The sequence below is a fragment of the Tyto alba genome, unplaced genomic scaffold (genome assembly GCF_018691265.1).
Source record: "Tyto alba isolate M040663 unplaced genomic scaffold, T.alba_DEE_v4.0 Super-Scaffold_14, whole genome shotgun sequence".
Lineage (NCBI taxonomy): Eukaryota > Metazoa > Chordata > Aves > Strigiformes > Tytonidae > Tyto > Tyto alba.
Genome location: NW_024881276.1, coordinates 23687139 through 23708274, shown reverse-complemented (window position 1 = coordinate 23708274; position 21136 = coordinate 23687139). Strand labels below are relative to the sequence as shown.

Here is a 21136-nt window from a genome sequence, read left to right as displayed (position 1 = left end):
AGAGTAGAGTTTCATGTTATGTTTTGCACCAGAACAAAAGAGGGTAAGACAGCTCTACCCTCTCCTTCCCATTCACGCACTCCTGCCATCTACATTGCATTGGATCGAGCAACTGGGCAATCTCAAATTGAGTCGGTTCAGACTTCTGATCCACCTCAGTCTGCAAATGGAAAAAACTCCCAATTGATTCAGTGCAGCAGAGGATGATGAACAATGCAGTCAGGATTGCAAGGTGGAAAATGAAAAAACCTTTTAGCAACAATCTGCAGTTATACTGATGTGAAACTGTCCTTAGCACAACCTCCCAGCCCCTGCCATGTTTATTTCATCATCCTTTTGAAGATCTTCACTCTGCTTCAGGGGAAGCTGTTTTTGTTGCTGCCACTTGTTTTCTTAAGTGAAGTAATCACACTGCACATAAAATCAATGGAATCATGATAATTTTGCATTACAAAAATATGAGCTTATTTTTAAAATACTTCTTTGGTGTTTCTCCCATTTGTAGTTGGTATATTGAAAACTAGAAGTCTGGTATACTCAAAATTCTTGTGATAAGTGGACCTTTTTATTTTGCAAAGTTGTGAAGATCAAACACAGTAAATTATTTAGACTGAATTCTCGTAATATCTACATGAAATACTTAATTCAGTGATAGAATTACATATTTTATGACACAGCAGGAAATGGTTGTTTATTTCTTGATCAATTTCTTCTATTAAAAATTAAAATACTGAGGTTCCTTCCACTACTTGATTATTAGTTTACTACCTCCTTGCAAATTTACTCTTCTGTTTTGACCCTGACTTCTTTAAAAATAAAATCGAAATGTACTACTTCAGCACTTCTTTTATTCCCTATGTACCGTGACAGCCAATACTAAATCCATGACAAAGTATAAGGAAACAGGACCACCCGAAGTCGCACATAATCCCTTTCCCAACACAGTGATCTATCTTGACCTCCCCTTGCTCTCTTTTGCCATTCACTGCACTGAATCTTTTCTACTCCTATGCACTACCATCCTCTCTAATCACCATTTCCAACTCCACCTGTCTCTGCAGGTGGAAGCTTGGACTCTGGAAGGAAAAAGGAAGCCTGATGAGAGAAGTGCCTTCCATGATTACAAATACTGAAAGGAAACATTGAGAGTGACACTCTATTCTTTCAAATCTTGGACAATATGACTCTGATAGCTTCACAAATATAACTTCCAGGAAAACAATCTGCCAGGAAAAGGAAGCCACAAGATTCCTGAAAACAAAACATTTAATGTTTTCTGTAGCTCTAGGAGATAGTAATATGCAGAAATATGTTTATAAATTACACTTAATTACAAAATTCCCAGCCCTGCAGGACTATTTCCCAGCTCATGAAACTCCGTTAAAGAACACATCCTTTTTCCAAGACACACATACCTAAATTTAGAGATCAGGAAGGAAAGAACATGAGGACAGAGTATGAAATGGAAGGAGAAAAAAACTGAGCAAACATGTTGAATAGAGGGAGATAAAATGACAGATTACAACTGGAGACTGAAAAGAATGCAAGCAGTAAAGAAATTTAAAGGAGTACACAAAAAACAAAGTACTGTATTAACACAAACGATTTCTAACTGATTAGTCAGAAATTGTTGGCTTAGAAGCTGACTGTCCAATCAGGAAATAAATGAATGATTAACTGCTAGAAAAGTTGAAACAATATAAAAAATTGATATGACAACATTATTTTGCATAAAAGCTTTTTATTTTTATTAATTTTTAAGAACTTCTATTTTACAATAGTGCAGCTGAGAGTGGAGAAAATGGATATGGAGAAGTTTAAGCTGCTAATTCTTTTCCTCTTCTTCCTCTAATTTTCTGTACGTCCTCAGCCTCTCCCCAAAGTGTACTATTTTAACGAGAGCCCTACACCAATTTTTTGGTCTTCTAGATTATCAGTGCTGATCTATAAATTTCCTGGGCTTTTCTGAGTATTTATAGCACAAAACATATGTCAAATCCTACCCTTACTTTGTCTTTATACTAACATACTTCATACTGAAGCACTTCTATATCTAAAGCAGGTAATATTTAATGCTATATGCTTATGCAATCTTTTCAGTTTTAAGATGCAACACAACTTGTAACAAATGTTAATTCAGTTTGAAAAGACTTAAACCTACCTTTAAACTAGACTCATAGTCTGTGTTCACTTTGAACATAAGCCCAAGTCGCAAATGAATTTCCTTGGCTCGACAAAAGCTGGGATCAACATAAAGCGCCTCCTGAAATGCTTTAATTGCCCTGAAAGAAAAACACAGATTAAAAAAAGATTTTTTACAGAAGTATCACTTTAATATCAATGTTATTTATATGACTAGCATAAAGTGGATCAGAAAGCACTGTTACAGAACAACACATCAAAATAATGGTTTACATGTAATGTTTTTGGTGCACGGCTTTTGATTCTTCAAAGACTGGGTAATTTTGTACTCCAGATATCCTGGTATATTTTGAAGTCTAATCTTTTCTATTAATTTAGAGAAAGTAATTTGCTGCATGAAATACAGTAACATATCTGCTATTTCAGAAAGGATGACTCTTGAATTAGTAACAAAGTTAGTGCAATTTCAGAACAATACAGTGATCATTCATGTCACAAGCAACTGCTAGGTGGCTTTTGATTCCAGGTAGTGCAGAACTCCAAGAGCAGCAGCAGAACAGAAGGTCTAGAAGGAGAGATCACGCACATCTCCTCCCACTGCACCAACCTGCTCTGTTTTCCACTTTGTCCTCCCATTCTTAGCACCAGCACCATGTAGGGACTCAACTAATACCTACTGCTCCATTACTTTCCAGTCACTCAACTGCCTCCAGGAAAACACAGATATGAAAGCCTGCCACCTCCTCCCACTGTAACTTGCTTTTCATATTCCCAGGATAGGTGAAGATGGCTCTAATCCTACTTCCTTACCTTTAAATCCTCTCTACACAAGCCCCTCTTAATGATGACAATGTACCAGCTAAAACAAAAATGCTATGTAACAACAGTGTCTTGGAGCAGAAAAAACGGTGATTCTAACCAGGAATGTTTTGCCTCTCAGACCAACTGAACAAAATGAGGACAGTTGAAATTCAACTAAAAGATAACAGATCTAAATTCACAGAGGAATTGAGAAAGAAGCTAAGACTCATTGTGTTAGCTTGCCTGAAATCCAATGACAGGTTGAAACAAAATACCTTCAAATACATCACTGCTTGTACAATGACAGAAATCAGCATTGGTCTCACTCAGGGTACATTCAAACACCTAGGCCAGGGAGCACAGTCCCATCTGCTGTCCCACCGAGCAGGCAGATGACAGGCACGCCTATGGGGAGAATGGTACCCACTGTGGAGCAGCACAGGGACACTGGACAGAATTAACCACAGTGCCTAAAAATCACACAGTGTTTAGGGCAAATTGATTTCATTCCTACTTTTCAAGAGCAGTATTATTTATAAAGACAAAAGGTCAGCAGTTGTTGCAATGGGAAATTCGGTAAGTATTTTTCAGAGGCTTTTTTTTTATTCACAAAACATATAATCGTTTTTGAATCCATCAGCAAAAACACTTCTGCTCCAAAATTCTTACAGGCTCTTTTATCATTCTTGATGGCAAAGCAAACCAAAGGCAGAGAACTTCCTACTTCCTCTAGACAGTGCAACAAAATTGTTTGTACCTAAAGCATTATTTGACTTATTTAATTGTAACTTAAGTGCAGATGGGCTTAAAAAAATCTTGCATTTTTATTGTGGAACTGCAGCTTCCTCTATTACAATCTTTATGAACAGCTCTTCTCACCTTGCACCCTACTTTTTTGCTTACACAAGAAAAATGAGCAAGTGTAGCACAAAAGGGACAAACTTATACCAGCTAAGCAGTCTCTCACGTCTCATCTAAACCTCCCTGGAACAGTATGAGTGGTGATGAATCACACATCCCCATATCTACAGTGAAAGCCTAACAAACAAGGATTCATGTCTCCTAACAGTATGCTCACCACCACCTACAAGAACATCACTCAAACTGGAAGGCCAAAGACTGGACTGATCACTAAATATCGGCACATATTTTAACCCAAGCTTTTATTATGCCAAAGTATAGATTTTATGACAGCATATTTGCATTTCTTGTCTTAACTCTAACAGAGTACTCAGTATGCTAGCCACTGGTATTTAAAATACACCATTTGCATCTTGTTCAAAGACATTATCCCAAGTACTAAAAAGGAAAAAAAAACCAGTGTCTATGGGCTCTATCAAAGAGAAGGTAAAAATTTGGAATAGACATTGCGGTTCTACACCACATGGAGGATTGTGACCATACTCATATATACTTTGTGAACTCCACATTGTTCACATTTTAGCCAGCTTGCTTGGTCAGAAAATAGTATCTCCATATTTCTCCTGCCATGTCTCTGTCACAAAGATCATCGAAACTGGATTTCTGAAAAAGCTTAAGAGAAACTCTAAGAGACAAAATTATTTTTATAGTAGCTTGCTTACTGAACAGGAAATATTATTCATTGCCACAACTGAGGAATACAGCTCAACAAAGCCATAAGTATAACAAACATCTTTTAAGGACAGTTTTGAAATTTAGTTTGAATGTATTCTGTCATTCATTCAAAAGAACAAGAATGCTGCCTACCCCAGTCTTCCAGAGAAGCACAGCACTTAAAAACCAGTAAAACTGTCATCAGTGGACAACATGAAAAGACTTTGTCATGTTTAGCACAGAACCTGCTAGTTGCATATAGTCCCTTTGAGGTTTGTGTAAGTTTTATCTCTGAACAGATGACGTGCCAAAACCATTCACCCTTGTCTAAGCTGCTTGTGCAGACAGGTTCAAAATTAGTTGTCATCACAAGTCTTTGAGCTAACATTGTAACTCAACATGATTTTCCAATGAAGACAAGCCCAAAATATACAAGGAGGAAGAAAATTTGTAGGACAAGACATCATTCCTCTAGACACAATCCACGCAGGAAGTAATGGCAAGCTTTTCAACCCATTCTGATGGACGCTTGGAGAAATATATCCAATCAACCAAGTCAACACAAAACTCTCTGTACCCTTTTTAGACACTGTTTGAAATACCATGTTAACAGCTAACAATAACATTCTATCTGTACATTTCAGTTGTATTTGATTACTCCTAAACTGATGGCTTCAGGAGGAAAGGCGGAGATGCTTTAAAAGCATTATTTCCTTGAAAGGTTAAAAAATTCAAAGGAGCGTAGTCAGGGAGCATTGATTGCTCCAATCCATTGCATTGATCTGGGAATGGAATGGACACAGTGGTAGAGAGTTTGCTGAAAGACTCTCCACTTAGAAATTTTTTTAAATATCTAGTATATGTTGGATTTACATTTAAGAATTAATCCATATGAACTCAAAATAATAGGGAACTCCTGGATCGGTTCTCTTGTTTGCATCTTAAATTCTGTATCCTTGGATGTCATAATGAAAGAGAATTCTGAAAAGTAACATAAATTTAAACTTATAACGAAGTATAATTATGTCAGTTAATTAAGGGGAAAATGTAGGAATACACCAGATATTCCCCAAAGCAGCTTTTCTAACTAAACCCCAGATATTTTATATTCTCCATTCAAAATATTGGCCTGCATCTTTCTTAACTCCAGCACTAATTCCATATAGATGATGCAATTTGTAGTTTTTCCAGGACGACAATCACCAATAGTAACAAATCTAAATTACTTCCACTACTTCTGTGAAAAAGAGCATCATCAAAATTTCACAAATAAAGTGATCTGAAAGGCAGCGTATTCAACAATTTCTACCAGTGGTAGGTGCTCATGTCTAATTTGGTTACTCTACCCTGATGTTAAACATAGTCAGTAGATTTTTCATAGAATAAAACACTCAAACTCTGAAAAGATGCTTACTTATTAACTCTTACAGACAGACAAGCAATTCTACACCACAGCTGAACTAATATTGAATTAATTTTGCCTATGGGAAACATTTAAACAAAATAGCAATGCACTCGCAATTACAGGACACATCAAGAACACGGACTACAGCAAAAACTTTGGTTTTATTTTGGGGCTGCCTGTTTCCCAGCACCATGCCCAGAGCTCCAGACTTAGTCCCTTACTACATCAATGGCAAAACACGTGGAACATCACTGACATCCTTTGCAGCTATAAGCACTCAGTAACATCCAACACAGATGGCATCAGGGCTTGGTACAGGTTGACAGAACACAGAAGGAAGTGGACACAAGAAGTGGCAAGTAGGAGCAAGTCATGTAGTAGTAACGGAAAATCAGAGAGACCGTGTCCCAGTGTTGGTAACTGCAGTCTTTCCTGGCCCATCTGTTTGCCTCAATTGGGCCTTCTGGATACAGCAGGACTCACCTGATCCGTGTACAGATCTTTGTTTGCTCTGAAACATCATTAATCCCATTTCTGTCCTCCACCCAAACCTACATCCAGAAAAGACTGAGGTCTAGAAAATCCAAGGCATCTAAGTTACTCAGATGTTTTCCCTTAAAGCTCTTCTATGGTTTGACCAAAACCAGAAGAGCAAATATAACCTAATAGTTTGATGATCTGTCACATCTGAAGCAGGACTTGGCTTAGGAGGCTAACAGCTTCCTTCAGAGATGATGGCACACAGCCTTCCTCAAGTAGGTTGTTAGTGTCCACCACTAATTAACTGGTCTTCATACACAGACAGAGCTTATCATTTTTATCCTTCAACAAACTAAACATGCATTAGTCTGAAGGATAAATCATCAAATGAAGGGCTGGGAGCTCTCATACTGCAGAAGTAAATGATAGTTGTCTGAATTCAGCAAGAAGCAACTTTTGGTTTATTCTCTGAAGATACTGACAACTGCCTGGTAACAACTTTGCTGGAGTCTACTATAATTTAATTAAATTAAGTAAGAGTTTTCTCCAAGAATGGGACCATTTCCACTAACAGGCAAGAAAGGCTAGCTAACCCTTAACAAAATAGGAAAGCAGGACAGACACTATGGAGGATGAAAAGCACCTCTGGACTTACATTTTACACAGCACTGCTACAGTAATTCAAGAAAAATAAAAATGACATGAATCTATCATCTCCAAATCAAGACTTAAAATCAATACTGCAGCTACCTTTCCACCCACTCATCTATACAACAATGCCTACCATTATGAAAGTGAAGAAACCAGATGAATAATAATTAATAGAAGATTATATTAAACATTTAGTGAACTCTCATAAGATTTTTATTGGAAGGTTTTACTTGGATAGTCTGTGAATAATACCAGCCTTGAACTAGGCAAAATAATATAATAAAATAGCATTGATTTAACTATTCAAAAGTTAACATACTTTTCAAACAAAACCCATGAAAATCAGAATAAGCCTACAAAATGGAAGAACGTAACTTTATTTTAACTTATCAGGAAAAATACTTAATGCAGATGGAGTGAAACTTTCTTTTTTCTTATTCTTTATCCTCTTTCAGTTTTCTGACCACCTAATTCTAAGCCTCACATAACTTCATAGCCACATTAATGAAAATGATGTGAGGCTATGATGGATAAATTTCTATTCTTAATCATAGTTTGAACACAAACAAAATGTATATATACAGCAGTAGTCAGAACACTGCAATTTTAATAAATACTTTTACAGTCTTTATATACAACTCCTCTGTCCGAAGGGCTGTAACAGTTTTCATCAATCCAAGAAGTGGTTTGATATACAATCACAGAAAGATAAGACAACAAAAGAGGAAGTTAATTGCCACTTCATTAATGGTTAATTACAATTAGTATGTGTAGTCTACGTGTACATTCCCATTTTATGTACCTAAAAAATACATATACAGACCCAGCCACCTGAGACCTGAGAAATACTTGACAAAGCAGTATCTACACAGTGTGTGTTTAAATTCTGTCCTCCTTATGAAAATAGCCACGAACACCAGACCAGCTGAAAGGACTCTGACAGAACAGGGAAAGAATTACCAATATTGATGTGCGCCTTGAAGATCACAATATATCAGTAAGCAAGATGTTTTTCTACTCAAATTATCGCCCTCCTGGATTTTCTATTGCAAGTGTTTGCAAAGCAGGAACTCCCCAGTGCCAATTACCAGGGCAACGTCACTCTCGGGTGACTTTCAGAGCCTTTCATGCAAACCACAACCACTGGGCTATTTCAGGCAACGCTGTGCGCCCTCCCCAGCGGCACAAACCACTGATACCCCTGGAGGTGTGCAGAGCAGATACCGCATTAGATGCAGCACTCCAGCTGCATGCCTGCATGATGGGTGGGGTGTTCCCACCCAAGTGAAAGAGGTCCTCACTAGGCGGTTTGCATTCCTACACACCCCACTACCCACTCTCTGTGTGGAGGAGTCCCATTCCTTAGATGTGCCAACCACTGACACAAACAGCTTGAGAACCATCTGAAGGATCTGGTCCTGCTGGAAAAACCACAACCAATAACCCCCCCAAAAGACAAATCTTATTGTGCTACTAACAGCTTGCCCCTGAACAAAAAAAAAAAAAAAAACCAAAAACAAAAAAAAAACCACCCCAAACCAAAAATAAATTAATTGATAGAGGGAGCAAAGAAGTACAAAGCATAGAATTTGACAGCACAGGACTCTCCCACTCTCATAGGCAAACAGCAACTACCATAAAACAATAGTTCCCTGGGTAGGTGAACAGGGTGTGCAATACTGAAGGCTGGCACATGAGACTAATGAAAATAAGTTTACGCTCCATTGTAGACCTGGGTACTTGAAAAGCAGTTTAAGCAGCCGCTCTACTATTTCAGGATGACCGTGAGAAGAGCAAATCTTCATTTTCTGGAAAAAGATGAAAGAGAATGACAGCCAGAGAAAGCAAGAGAAACCAGACTCCTTCAGCTCCAGTAAATGGTCCAATGCGATTGGTGCTAAGGCCATCTCACAGGTGATGGTAAGTTTTGTGTGTTTTCCTGTAGGTACGTGTAAAAGAACGTTTCTGCCTCACTAAGGCCTTCAAAGGACATCTAGGAGAAAAGTGATCCTCAGGTGTCTGGAGGCCTGCACAGTGACCAAGAGATAAGATGCAGTAGCACAGGTAGCAACTAAGGGCTGTTTTCTGCTGTCTGTTTGGCCTCTGGAGGGTTGTGGAATTCAGCAGCAGCAGAGATGAGGTGTGGAGAGCCTGCTCAGTGCTTGTATGTTGGAGATGGAGGTGCTGCACGTTCCCAGTGAGGGTTGTATATACTTGCTCCCTCTTGTCCATTAAAGGTCTTTACTCGAATTAGCTAAGAATAATGAAAGACTGCAGCTGCCTTCTTCATGTCAAGATCCAATCTTAAATCAAAGTTGAAGAGGGGAAAAAAGCTTTTTGTGATGAGCTCCAATGTCCCTGTTCCAAGGAGTCAAACTTATGCTAATGAGAAATTCCAGCATACCGAACACCCTGGCTTACAAGTGGCAGTATGCAGCAGTGCAAACAGACTGGGCTGGCTGTAAGGTTACTTTAAAGCAGACAGATATGTTCTAGATATCACTTGATACTGAATAGATGACGACAGTGCTTCTGATTTGGCAAGGATGGCTGTAGAAGGGCCAAAAATTTCCAGTCAGAGATGACAGATTTTCCTCAGGCAGTCTGCATCTTCAACCATGACAGAGGTGAGGAAAAGTCTCTGGATCATCTCTTGAATTATTTGTCTTTGGCTTTTTTCAGGACTGTGACCCACAAAAGTGTCAATGCTGAAGGATTGTTTTACATAATGCTTAACTTCTACAGATGGTAAGGAATCCTTGGACTGACGACCCACAGGGTATGCTAAATGGGGCAATAAGGGTGACTGATCTCAGCATTGTCCTGCAAGGTGTTTCTGAGGAACAGGGTGTCTTTCTCACACACACTGTTCAGCAGTTTGCAAGATAACAGTCACTGAAAACACTGCAGGCTGGACTTGGAACTGCACAGTTGGTACACTGGGATCCAAAGAAGGTATTAGAGCCAGTTTCAGGACACAATTGCAGAGCTTTAGACTCCATCTTTTTATCTTAGTGGGACTCAGTGTAAATCAGCAGATGATAGACCAGTCAGGCTCAGAATCCTTACCGAAGTAAAAGAAAAAAATTGGTGTCCAATCCACTACACTTAGATGCAGCTGATGCACAGGTATGAAGGGTAGCCTTTGATTAACTACTGAAATTCTTTTAAGTGTTCAATCTAAAATACAACTAAGGAGAACATGAAATTATTCAAGTTATGTGAATATCTCAGCTATCTCTATTCTACTTGTATTCTACCCTACTTGAGAAACAGGGAAACAACAGGGAAAATCAGCCAAACACTTTACTTACTGCTTGATGATAAATGGTGTAAAAGAACAGAGTATCAAAATTTAATACCTGTAAGACCTATTTTACTATACTTTATTTGATTTATGGAACTAATCCCTTATGGCATATCTTACTATAATAATTGCATTAAATAGTTTTGGTTTGATCACACTATTGCACCATCTGTATATACGTTGAGAACTTTCAGTTCTTACATGAATAGTCAAATCAAATCACCAATCTAAAATGATGTATCAGCTAAGATTTGTACTTAAGATAATACTGTAATGATGGTTTAGCATATAGAGAAGCGTACGATATTGAATTACAGTGAATTGCATATGAGTGTTGGAGATAATCCAAGACTTCTTTTTATGAAAGCTGGAAAACTTAAAAAATAATGCAAAAATATGAACAAGAATTCTAAAACTGACCTTATTCCCACTTGCTTTTTTATTACCCATGGTTATATGAGACATGAAAAAACCTCAGGCACTTCCCTACCCTCTCCTTTTAGGAGGACTATGTACATGCCTCTCATTAAAATCTATGAATATCTGAAGTGGTGTGGATAAAAAAAATGTTCATACACGATAGCTTAAACCATCTTAAACGGTCTAGAGGTTTCCTCTATCTCCTGTAATACATTATCTGTGTACTCTGTGAACATAAGTAGATGGAATAGCTACAGCAGAAAATAAGACGGTTTGACTAGCATTTCACTCTGAGAAGAGGGATTCTCCTTGCAATCTGCAAGAGAGTCCTGTGGAAGATTAAGATCTACAAAGAAGAAAATATCTACTGTAAATGACTTGCTACCACCTCCAAGTTTATTATGACTTTGTCACACCTAAACACCCACCACACATCCTACTCCTCTCATCCCCAAGAAAACATAGTAAGGGGCGGGGAGGGAGGAAGCACTCAAAGGGATTAAAAAGGAAAAAAAAAGAGACAAAAATTGCATATGAAGGTGTGAGATTTTATCTGCATTAGATTTTCTTCCTCTAAATATTCTATCCAATACTTTAATGATATGCAACTTCCTTAGTACCACACTATATATAACTTTGTTGTATGAATGAAATGGCAAATATGATTATTCTACACAACCTTAACATAAAGCTCTATGTGCAGTTAAGACATCATAAATTAAGGTATCAATTTATATTCATGTTCTCAACAGGCTTACTTAAAGGCATGGAAGAAAATTCTAAATTAATTCAATGCTCTAATTTATTAAAACTTATGCCTCACAATCACCTGATTTTGTTCCTTCAGTCACTGGAAGGTGATAAACAGCACAACCCACTGATGGCAAAAGTCTATGTTGAACAAGTGGTCTTTCAAAGAATCAACTACTCTGAATCTCACTACTTTGTCTTGATTTTATCTTACAGTTTTCTACCATTTTCACAGTACAAACTGTAACAAGATACCACTTGTAGTAAGAACTGGTGCACAAAATACTCTTGAATGTGAAATGGTGAAGTGAAATTCAACCAAGATTGAACACAATTTTAAAATAGTGTATTCTCAGGTTTTCTGAAAACTTTTCCTCGTTAATTAGAATGTAGTAGAATTGAATGTCACATACAATACATGGCGTTCATTTCACTACTACCAATAAAGCAATAAATTGCAAGATAAAAAAAAAAAAAAATCCAGGTTATGAGCTCATGATTTAGCCAACTTATCTTAGTTTGAAGAATAAAACCTTATTTACATTATCCTGAGGAAAGCACAAATCTTTTGTCTTGCAGATACAAAGAAACAATTTCCTGGGTGGGGCAAGGGAAGAAATCCCACTGTATTGTTCCAAATCATCAGTCAGTAGTTACTTAGTGCCTCCTTAACTGCAGTCATACTTAGTCCACTAAGATGATAAACTCTTTAATAATTATCAAGTCACACATACTCTATTAACAGTTTCCATACTGAGTGTAAAAAAGCACTGACTAAAGACTGCATCTTTCTGACTTTCTTCCAATGACACTATTCTCTGCAAAAATAAATCCCAAGGAAAGTCTGAGGACCTTTCAATAGAACCCCAGTGACTGAGCCTACTCCATTTATCATTCTTCTCTCAACACTGATAAAGCAAAATCAAAACCCCAGCTGAAATACAACTCTCCCCTCCATATCCAACAGCAGCCCCTTTTAGTGCCTAAAGCCCTGCCAGAGTTTACAACTCTGAGTTTTTATATCAGTTTAAAACATTCTGATTCAAGTCTGAGTGTACTGTTTCTCACCTATAAAACTTTCACATCATACATCTGTGTAAAAATTACTGAATACTAAGCTAAATGAAAACAAGCCCACTTTGCTGCTTCTTTTCCAAAAGAAATTTTTTGTAAACAGGCTTTCAAAGAAATACAAGCTACAGACTATCAATAACAACAATTCACAAAAACCTGTGAGTCATACTGCTCTATCTCCCTTGCTGAATCGTATTATAGGCAGCTAAAATACGTCTCCTCTAAGTGCTTTCCTTTCCAAGCAACGGCTGTGGTTGCCACAGGCATGTTACAGTAAGTCACATATGTGGCTTATGTATGTCTTCAAACATCATATCTATGATAAAAAAAAAAAACAAACTATCATACACTCACACTGAACTGAAGCTGAAATATTCACCTACCAATAAAACACCACACAGTACTGATACTGTTAGTTTATTCCAACTTACCATTGAAAGGCATTGTAATGGAAGTAGACCAAACCAAGGCCATATAAAAAGGCAGCATTCTGTAAAGGAAAGAAACAATGTTTAAAACCATTATAAGCATATTTAAATTTCACCTTGAAAATGAAGAACCAAAAAGAAGGAATGAAATGATAGGTAGACATTTAAAATATAATAATAATACTAATAATAAAAAAAATAAGAGCAAAATTCCACAAAATATTTTTGGAGGAACAGTAACAATAATAATATTCAAGTATTTTACATCAGACAAACTGATGTGCTTTGTTCTATTTGTACAACAGCAGGGAAGAAAATGATGGAGTAGAGGTCTTTGGCAATTTAACGTAATAAAAAATGTTTTATGACCGAACACCATTTCATAGTCACAATAATTTATACTCACATAAAAGTAAACAAAGCTACACACTCTAATTTCAGTGTCTAAAGTAGAACATTAATTATAGGAATCTGAAAATATGCTTAAGGAAATTCCACTTTTCTGAATACCAAAAATACAGACCATTGGCTTCAAACCTAAGACAATCATATTTCTTCATCATTAATAAGATTTCTATTTTCTACTTCCCTACTCTGCAGAAGAGGGGGGAAAAAAAAAAAAAAAGAAAAAAATAATTATTACACAGTTCCTATATGAGGAAAAATCACCAAGCTGCTTTTTCTTTCTAAAAGTTATGCCACATCATAGTTGTTTTCTCCTTAGCAGAGCAATTTCGTTACAGGAGGCAAGATGTATGTGCTGCCTATGACACATTTTTAGGCTTTTCTTATGTATAATTCTGGGTTTGAAAGACCAGGAATACATGCCAAAGAACACAAAGCTCTGACACATGGAGAAGAGATGGAATTTCCATTGTTGAAGACTGTAGTTCAAGACAATCCCTCTTCCACTTTCATGCATTTCTTCAACAAGACAAATTTCAATGGAATTCCATTAAAAGAATTCTACTTATGCCTTAAATCCAATCCAAATATAAAGGGTATAACTAAATTTCTCATAGAAAGTAACTGGTAACTAGAACACAATTCAAAGAGCAGCACTCATCAGAAACGGGACCCAATATTACCACTTCATTATACTTCATTTGTATCTTCTAAATGCAAATTAAAACCAGAGGAAATGCCAAAGATCCTTTCAGGAATACAGTTGGATCGTAGCTTCAGCAATGGACAGCTTCCAAGAGAATGCTGTGCGGTATGACCAGATACTATAGCCACCAGAGCACTGGAAGATGTTAACAGGGGGAGTGGAGGGGAAGTACATAAACAATAAAAGATGACACTTTAATACTACAATAAAATCACATTCCTGTTTAATTGAACAAAAACACAACATGGACATCATAAAGATAAAAGATCTCTAATTCCATACCCCTTGTATTTCCTGCTTTCCAAGCATTCTCTGGCAACAACAGACTAGGAAAGAAGGCAAGCTCAAAAACTGAGCATACATAGTTCCTTGATTTAAAAGTAATTTTAAATGAAGAAGTAAGACAGAAAGAGATTTTCACATGTGCAACATGGAAGCCTACTAAATACAGCGCATACCCAGTAACCTTTATTGTGTCCAGGTCAGGCTCATTTGTAGAAAATAACTTAACAAAACTGCCCAGTGTTACCTCAGAGATCCACCAACTGCAATCAAGACTAAATCATCATAAAGACTGAGAATAGTAGTAATAAAAATATCCCTCATCACCACACTGCAAATACAAGCAGAAATATGCCAGACATCTAAAACCTTTTCAATCTTCACAGAATTTAATTTCCTCTTCTGAAATCTATTAGAATTCACAGTCCAAATGAGCTACAGATTCAGAAGATTAATCTAGCTGGTATTCTGGGTTAATAATAATCATCAACTTTCATGGCACAATGGGACCAAGATGCAGGTGATCTGTCCAACTGTAATTAATACATCAAGTTCACACGAAGATTTCAGGTTGTCCCCACCCTAGTAAAATACAAATCAACCATTACTGCTCTGTCCTTTGTTTTGTGACTGGTTTTCCCATTTTCCTCTCATTCTTATTGGGTCTTATAAACCATTTGAGATTGACCTTAAAAATCTGCTAAACTGTCACTGTCTTCTCACTAAGAAACAGGGCAAGATTTGAGACTCTGGAATACTTTACTTCAAATGTAAAGGTGCAAATTCTGAAGTGTCATTATGGATCATATTTATCTGTTCTGAAATACTATAGCTCTAACCCTATGTAACACCATTCATACTGCTTGTTGATTGTTTATTAGATTTTTCTTAATAAAGATTAAAATATATCTTTTAATCTGCATTCGAATGTGGATGGGATTTTCACAAGAACTGGAAGACATTACAGTGTTTCAATGTACACAGTATTTTCCCAGAAATAATTCAAGGTGAAGTGCACATAAAGCTCATTACCTCAGCAACAAACTTTTCTGCCTGTATTGCAGAATACTGTCAAGTTCAACATGCAGCAAAGTTCCTACTGGCAACAGCCAGTATGAAAGGCCAGAACAGCTTAATGCAAATCAGGACCAAGCGGAATCATTACACGATGTTTTCATCTACAAAATGTCCTTTTCCTTAACATTCTAAGATTCTGTGACTCTGTTTACCAGCAACATACTCTATCTTAACAAACCTGTTTTCAGTTGCCTCTGTTACTTTTATTTGGACAAGTTTATCACAAAAAAATGTGCATCTCATGTTTTCCAGTAAAGACTAATTTTGTAATTTAATCCCTGCTATTGAGAATCCTGCTATAAGTAACTGGTGAGTTAGAATATAAGCCTGCTTTTTTCCATCCAAACAATTTTCAGTAAGAAGCAGAAAACAAGCTTATCTTATTACAATCCTTTCCTTGTTCTTTTTAACAACTGTTATGATTTTTGAAGATCTAATGATAACAAAACTCGCTCTTTGGATACCAACTTCTAATGTATTTTTTATGTTATCAGATCTCTCTCATCTCTCTCTTTACTAACATCTACAGTAAATTGAAAAAAGCTGCTAACTGAAACAGACTGTACCTCAAATTTGAAGTTGAATGTCTGGGGTTTTTTATTCTACAGCCACGCTACTGAAAAGCAGAGAAAGTAAAAAAGCTATTTCCAAGCTGTTGTCATTTACATTTTCCACAAACTATCAAAAAATGTTAAAATGTTTCATACCAACCACTAGATGGCTCAAATACTTCTTTCCATTTTACATGCTTACGCAATTTAAGAAGATTGTCAAGTTTGTGTATTCTGCTACTTAAATGCACTATTTAATGCTGATCAACATTTCAATTATATTTTACAAAATATATAAGCCACAGTATTGTATTGATAGGTAACTCAGAAGGCAAAAATATATCTGTATGTACCTTTTTATGTAACTGAGATAAATAGGCATGTTGAAGACTTTTTGGTCTTGCTCGTTTTAAGCAAACAAGAAAAAAAGTGACTTAACCCATGAGGAGAACTCCACCCATCTCACAGACCTTCTGCATTAACCCAAGTAACTGGTTTATAGTCTCACTGAAACAGCGGATGGAAACAGATCCCCAACATTTCATGTGCTCTCTTCTCTAGCCATTTCAGGCTAAGTTCAAAACAAAGAGGTTTTCCTCCATCTTCAAGCATGAAGCTAGTGCTTCCACAGAAACACATCAGACTAGACAATCACAGTTACACTTTATCTATCAACACAGGGTCAGAAAAATGCACCTGTCCTGTGTCAACAAGTGGTCATGCTCACACTCAGACTTAAAATGGCCATCTTAGACTGACTCTAGAAATGTAAAGCTACCACATCTGGGTCCAGATATTCTTCATTAGTAGCATGCTTATCTGCCAACAAGCAGTTGAGACCCTGTTCCCAACTCCAAATCTGTGCTTTATAAACACAATACTATACAAAAAAATTATGCTTGGAAATGAAAATCTGTTCAGCAGGCACTTCTAGAAAGTCAAAGAGTGTAAAAAGATGTTAAAGAGTCAAAGCAGCCTCAGGGCAGTATCCAGTCAGGACCCTGCAACTTAAAAGAGACAGTTTTTGCCATAGTTTCATAGCACTGCTGATTCAGAAACATTCCCTAACACTGCCTCTCATTTTTGCTGATATAATCATCTGTAGAGTACTACAGTCAACTGGATGCCAGAACTGATCTGAGTTATTAATATCCAGATAAAAAAGGAGTAATTTTAACTGGATCAGTTTCCCAGCCAAGTTCACTGTGTAGCCCTTCCCTAAACAACTGCATTACCACAAGTGGAAAAGTCAAATGTAACCAAAATAAGTAAAAGCTCTCTAAGCCTACACTGCTACCAGCAAAATTCATACCAAACCTACAATAACTTTTCAAACAGAAAGAGTAAAATCCTAGACAAGTGATTTAAACAGGTAACCTACACCTTAAAAAAGAAAAAAATGCAATATTTTATTACCTCCTAAGCCACATATAAATGTTTGACTTGAGAGAAATAAGCTTCTATGGGTCAGTACAAGATGGATAAAAACATGAAATAGCATTACAGACTGTCAGGCTTCTCCTTTAAGGTCTTTAAGCAGTGAGACACGTAGGCAAATACACCATTTCTCCTTTATGACTCTAAGGAGCAGGGCCAGACATAGCTAAAATAATAATCCCTTTATTTCATTAAAAACTTGATAATATTTAGACAGAAATCAGAGTGTATCCCACCACAGTACAAAATAAAAAACAAACTAGGAGAAACAAAGTCCCCATGCAGTTGTTGGTGGAAGTCTGAAGGAAAACTATGGAAAAAAAGATGAAGATCAGCACCCTTATGAGACCAGTGACTGTTTTTCATTTGCTTACTAGCACTGCCAGGAATCAAAAAGCCTTTGATGACATTAAAACTGCTTCCAGCAGGACTCTGAACGCCCCTTCCACAGCTGCCCAAGTTCCAGTGGAACCTGCAGTCTGGGCCACGTCACACCAGGCTGCAGGAGACACGTGTGGGCAGGGGGCCACTGCTCTTCAGAAAACCTAACTAGGAAAACAAGGTTTTACAGTTTACGTCGCATCCTGTGGTCACAGGGTCTCTCAGCCACCTGTTCAAAGCAAAAGAACAGTTTTTGTGTTCAAATGTGTGAATATGTTTATTTCTTTACTGAAAAAATTAAAGATGAAGTTTTGACACTACGGTGCTTAATGCTTCCTCCTGACACTACTCAATATATAATAACAGTTCCCTGGAGAATACATACTGCATAAAAAATTCCACTCAGGCTTGTGTGCATAAACAGCTATATGCCTTTGGGATCTGGCAAGCTCTAGGAGTTCCAGTCACAAAGATTGCAAATGTTCAGGCGAAAGAAGGGAGGGTTCAAATAAAATTTGCTTAGATTTGTACAAACACAAAAGAGTGAGCTACCTGTCTATGTTTGACACGTAACCACCACCTGCAAAAAATACTAAGATCCCTGTAAGGTGTGTATTACAAATTAATATCATTACTTTTGAATTCTTCAAGAAATTTTATAGTACCTGAAAAATCATTAGGTTTATACAAGATCTTTAAAATATAGCTATATATACCATGCTTGTATGACCCTGCTTCTTGAGCGATAATCACATTTGTCAAAAAATTGTAACTGGGTGTGTGATTGCTTCCCAACAGCAAAGTGAAAGCAATTAATATATAAAAGTGACTATTCCTATAACAAATACATTCTGGCATATATAATAGATTAATTAATGTAACGTTCTGGTAAGTAACTGCAAAGTAATTTCTTCTTGTCTTCAAGAAGTTAATCTTTTCAGAGAGTAAATATTGCCAAAATACACCTACTACTTACATTAGAAAACTGGCTAATACAGCTTTCTTAATTCATAAAAAATACTTTTGCTTTTTTCACATAAAAGTTCTTAAGAAGGTGAACCAAAACAAATAGAAACCACATAAACAAAAATCCCACACCACCCACAAAGCTGGAAAAAAAACCAACTCTCCCCCCCCCCTTGTTATGCGATACCCATTTTGAAATCTCCTCCCCATCCCGACTCCTTTCTCATCTCCTCTTCATGAAAGACGGTACATTTGTCCATAGCCTTTGCAACTCCCCACCAGTGCTGCACTTCCCTAAAGCTCCCATCTAAATGAATACTACTCTTTCAACTTATCTGAAACACTTCTGTCCTGCCTTTTTTAATCATGGACTAAGACACATCTGGCAAAACCTGCTCAAGCAAGCTGAAGAGGGAGCCTAGTTCCACCACTGTCCATCAAGTAGCTTTCTAGCACTATTTGTAAAAAAGCTTCTTGTCACACAGGGAAGGACAGAGTACATCAAGACAAGACTAACAGTGAATTATCAAAACCCACATACAGTAGCCAATTCAAGATGCATTAATAATTTCAAAACCCCTCGAGTAATACACTGTACCACAATCACTTCACAAGGAGCACTTTAATATGAAAGACAAAATGATAAAGCAACATAAAATAACTCAAAGCCACTTCATAAATGATGGAATATAAGCAGTTTTGTAAACTGGGTATTCCTTTATCTGTGAGTAAATTAAGGTCCTTCGCAAAATGGAATAGTGATCAACTCATGTACCTCCTCAAATCTGTCATATGAACAAACAGCCAAGCAAATGACTAACTAATGATCGTTGCTATGGGTGTCTGACTAAAGTGCCTTTCACTGAAGCTTATAAAATTTCACTTGATGTAAACATCTTTATTTTCCACTTGATACAACTATTTTCAATTATTTATGTATTTTAACAGAAAACAGTGTTTTTCTGAAACAAATCAAGTGAGCAAAGGTGTTGTGCAACACAAAAAGATTAAATTCACCTTGAAAGACACTTTATAAAGAGGATTCATCTAACCAAATTTAATACTCTCCCTACAAATTACCTGAATGCTATTAGCAAAGTTTCTAATTTATTTTTTATAATGCATAATTAAAAAAACCAAACCAACAAACAAACAAACGCCTCCTGATCCCAAACAGAAATCTATACTTGTGACTGGATGCTGTATAACTAAACCAATTTGCCAAAGGTTTGCACAAAAACTGGAGGTGAGCTCCTTGGAGATCATCTAGTCCAACCCTCTGCTAGAGCAGGTTTCCCAGGATGATGTCCAGTTGGGTTTTGACTGCTTCCGAGGATAGAAACTCCACAAACTCTCTTGGCAACCTTCTCCACCGTTCAAACACCTTTAAAATTTAAAAATTTCTGTGTTTAAAAGGAATTTTGTGTTTGCAATTTGTGTCTGCTGCCTCTTCTTTCACTAGGCACCACTGAGAAGGGTCTGTCTCTGTCTTACTTCCCACATCAGGTATTTGTACACCCTGATATGATGCCCCTGAGCCATCTCTTCTCCAGGCTGAACAACCTCAACTCTCTTAGCCTCCCTCCTCTCCCTGTACGACAGATGTCCTAAGCCCTTAATCAGCCTCAAGGCCCTTTGCTGGACTTGCTCCAGTACCTCCCCGTCTCTATTCTACTCGAGAGCCCAGCACTGGACCCAGTACTCCATGTGTCTCACCAGGGCTCAGCAGAAAAAGATCACCTCCCTCAACTAAACGGTGAAGTTCCGTCTTAGGCAGCCGAGGATGCTGCTGGCTGCCCATGCTGCAACAGCACATTGCTGACTTATGGTCAACTTGTCCACCGAGGACCCCCAGGGCCTTTTCTGCAAAGCTGCTCCCAGCCAGTCAGCCTCCAGCCTATGCCAGTGCACTGGGTTATTCCTCTGCAGATACAGGACTTGACATCTCCCTTTGTTTAACTCCATGAGGCTCCTGTAGGCAGTTCAGGTCACTCGGAACAGCAGTACAACTATGTGGTCTCTTCCCAGTTTTGTAATCTCTGCAAACCTGCGGAAGGTGCACTCTAGCCCATAATGTAGGTCATTAACTGAAGATGCTGAAGAACACTGGTCCCACTATCAACTCCTGGGGTACACTGATAGTGGCTGGCCTCCAGCTGGACTTTGTGATGCTCATCACAACCTGAGCCCAGGTTAGCCAGTTTTCAATCTACCACACTGTCCACTTATCTAGTCTGTACTTCATCAGTTTGTCTATGATTATATCATGGCAGACAGTAAGGAAAGCCTTACAAAGTT

General features: G+C 37.5%; 1 protein-coding gene across 14 annotated transcripts in view; it reads right to left on the bottom strand.

Moving 5' to 3' along the window:
• Nucleotides 1-21136, bottom strand: part of KDM6A (lysine demethylase 6A) — a 162453-nt gene that overhangs the window by 71674 nt on the left and 69643 nt on the right. For all 14 annotated transcript variants that reach the window (XR_006164923.1, XM_042788532.1, XM_042788533.1 and 11 more), the window contains exons 5-6: nt 13037-13095; nt 2162-2282 (exon numbers count right to left, since the gene is read on the bottom strand). Coding sequence is in view for 13 of the 14 variants with exons in the window: in XM_042788532.1 (XP_042644466.1) it covers nt 2162-2282; nt 13037-13095 (180 nt within the window). In the remaining variant the exon portion in view is untranslated. The remainder of the gene's footprint in view (nt 1-2161; nt 2283-13036; nt 13096-21136) is intronic.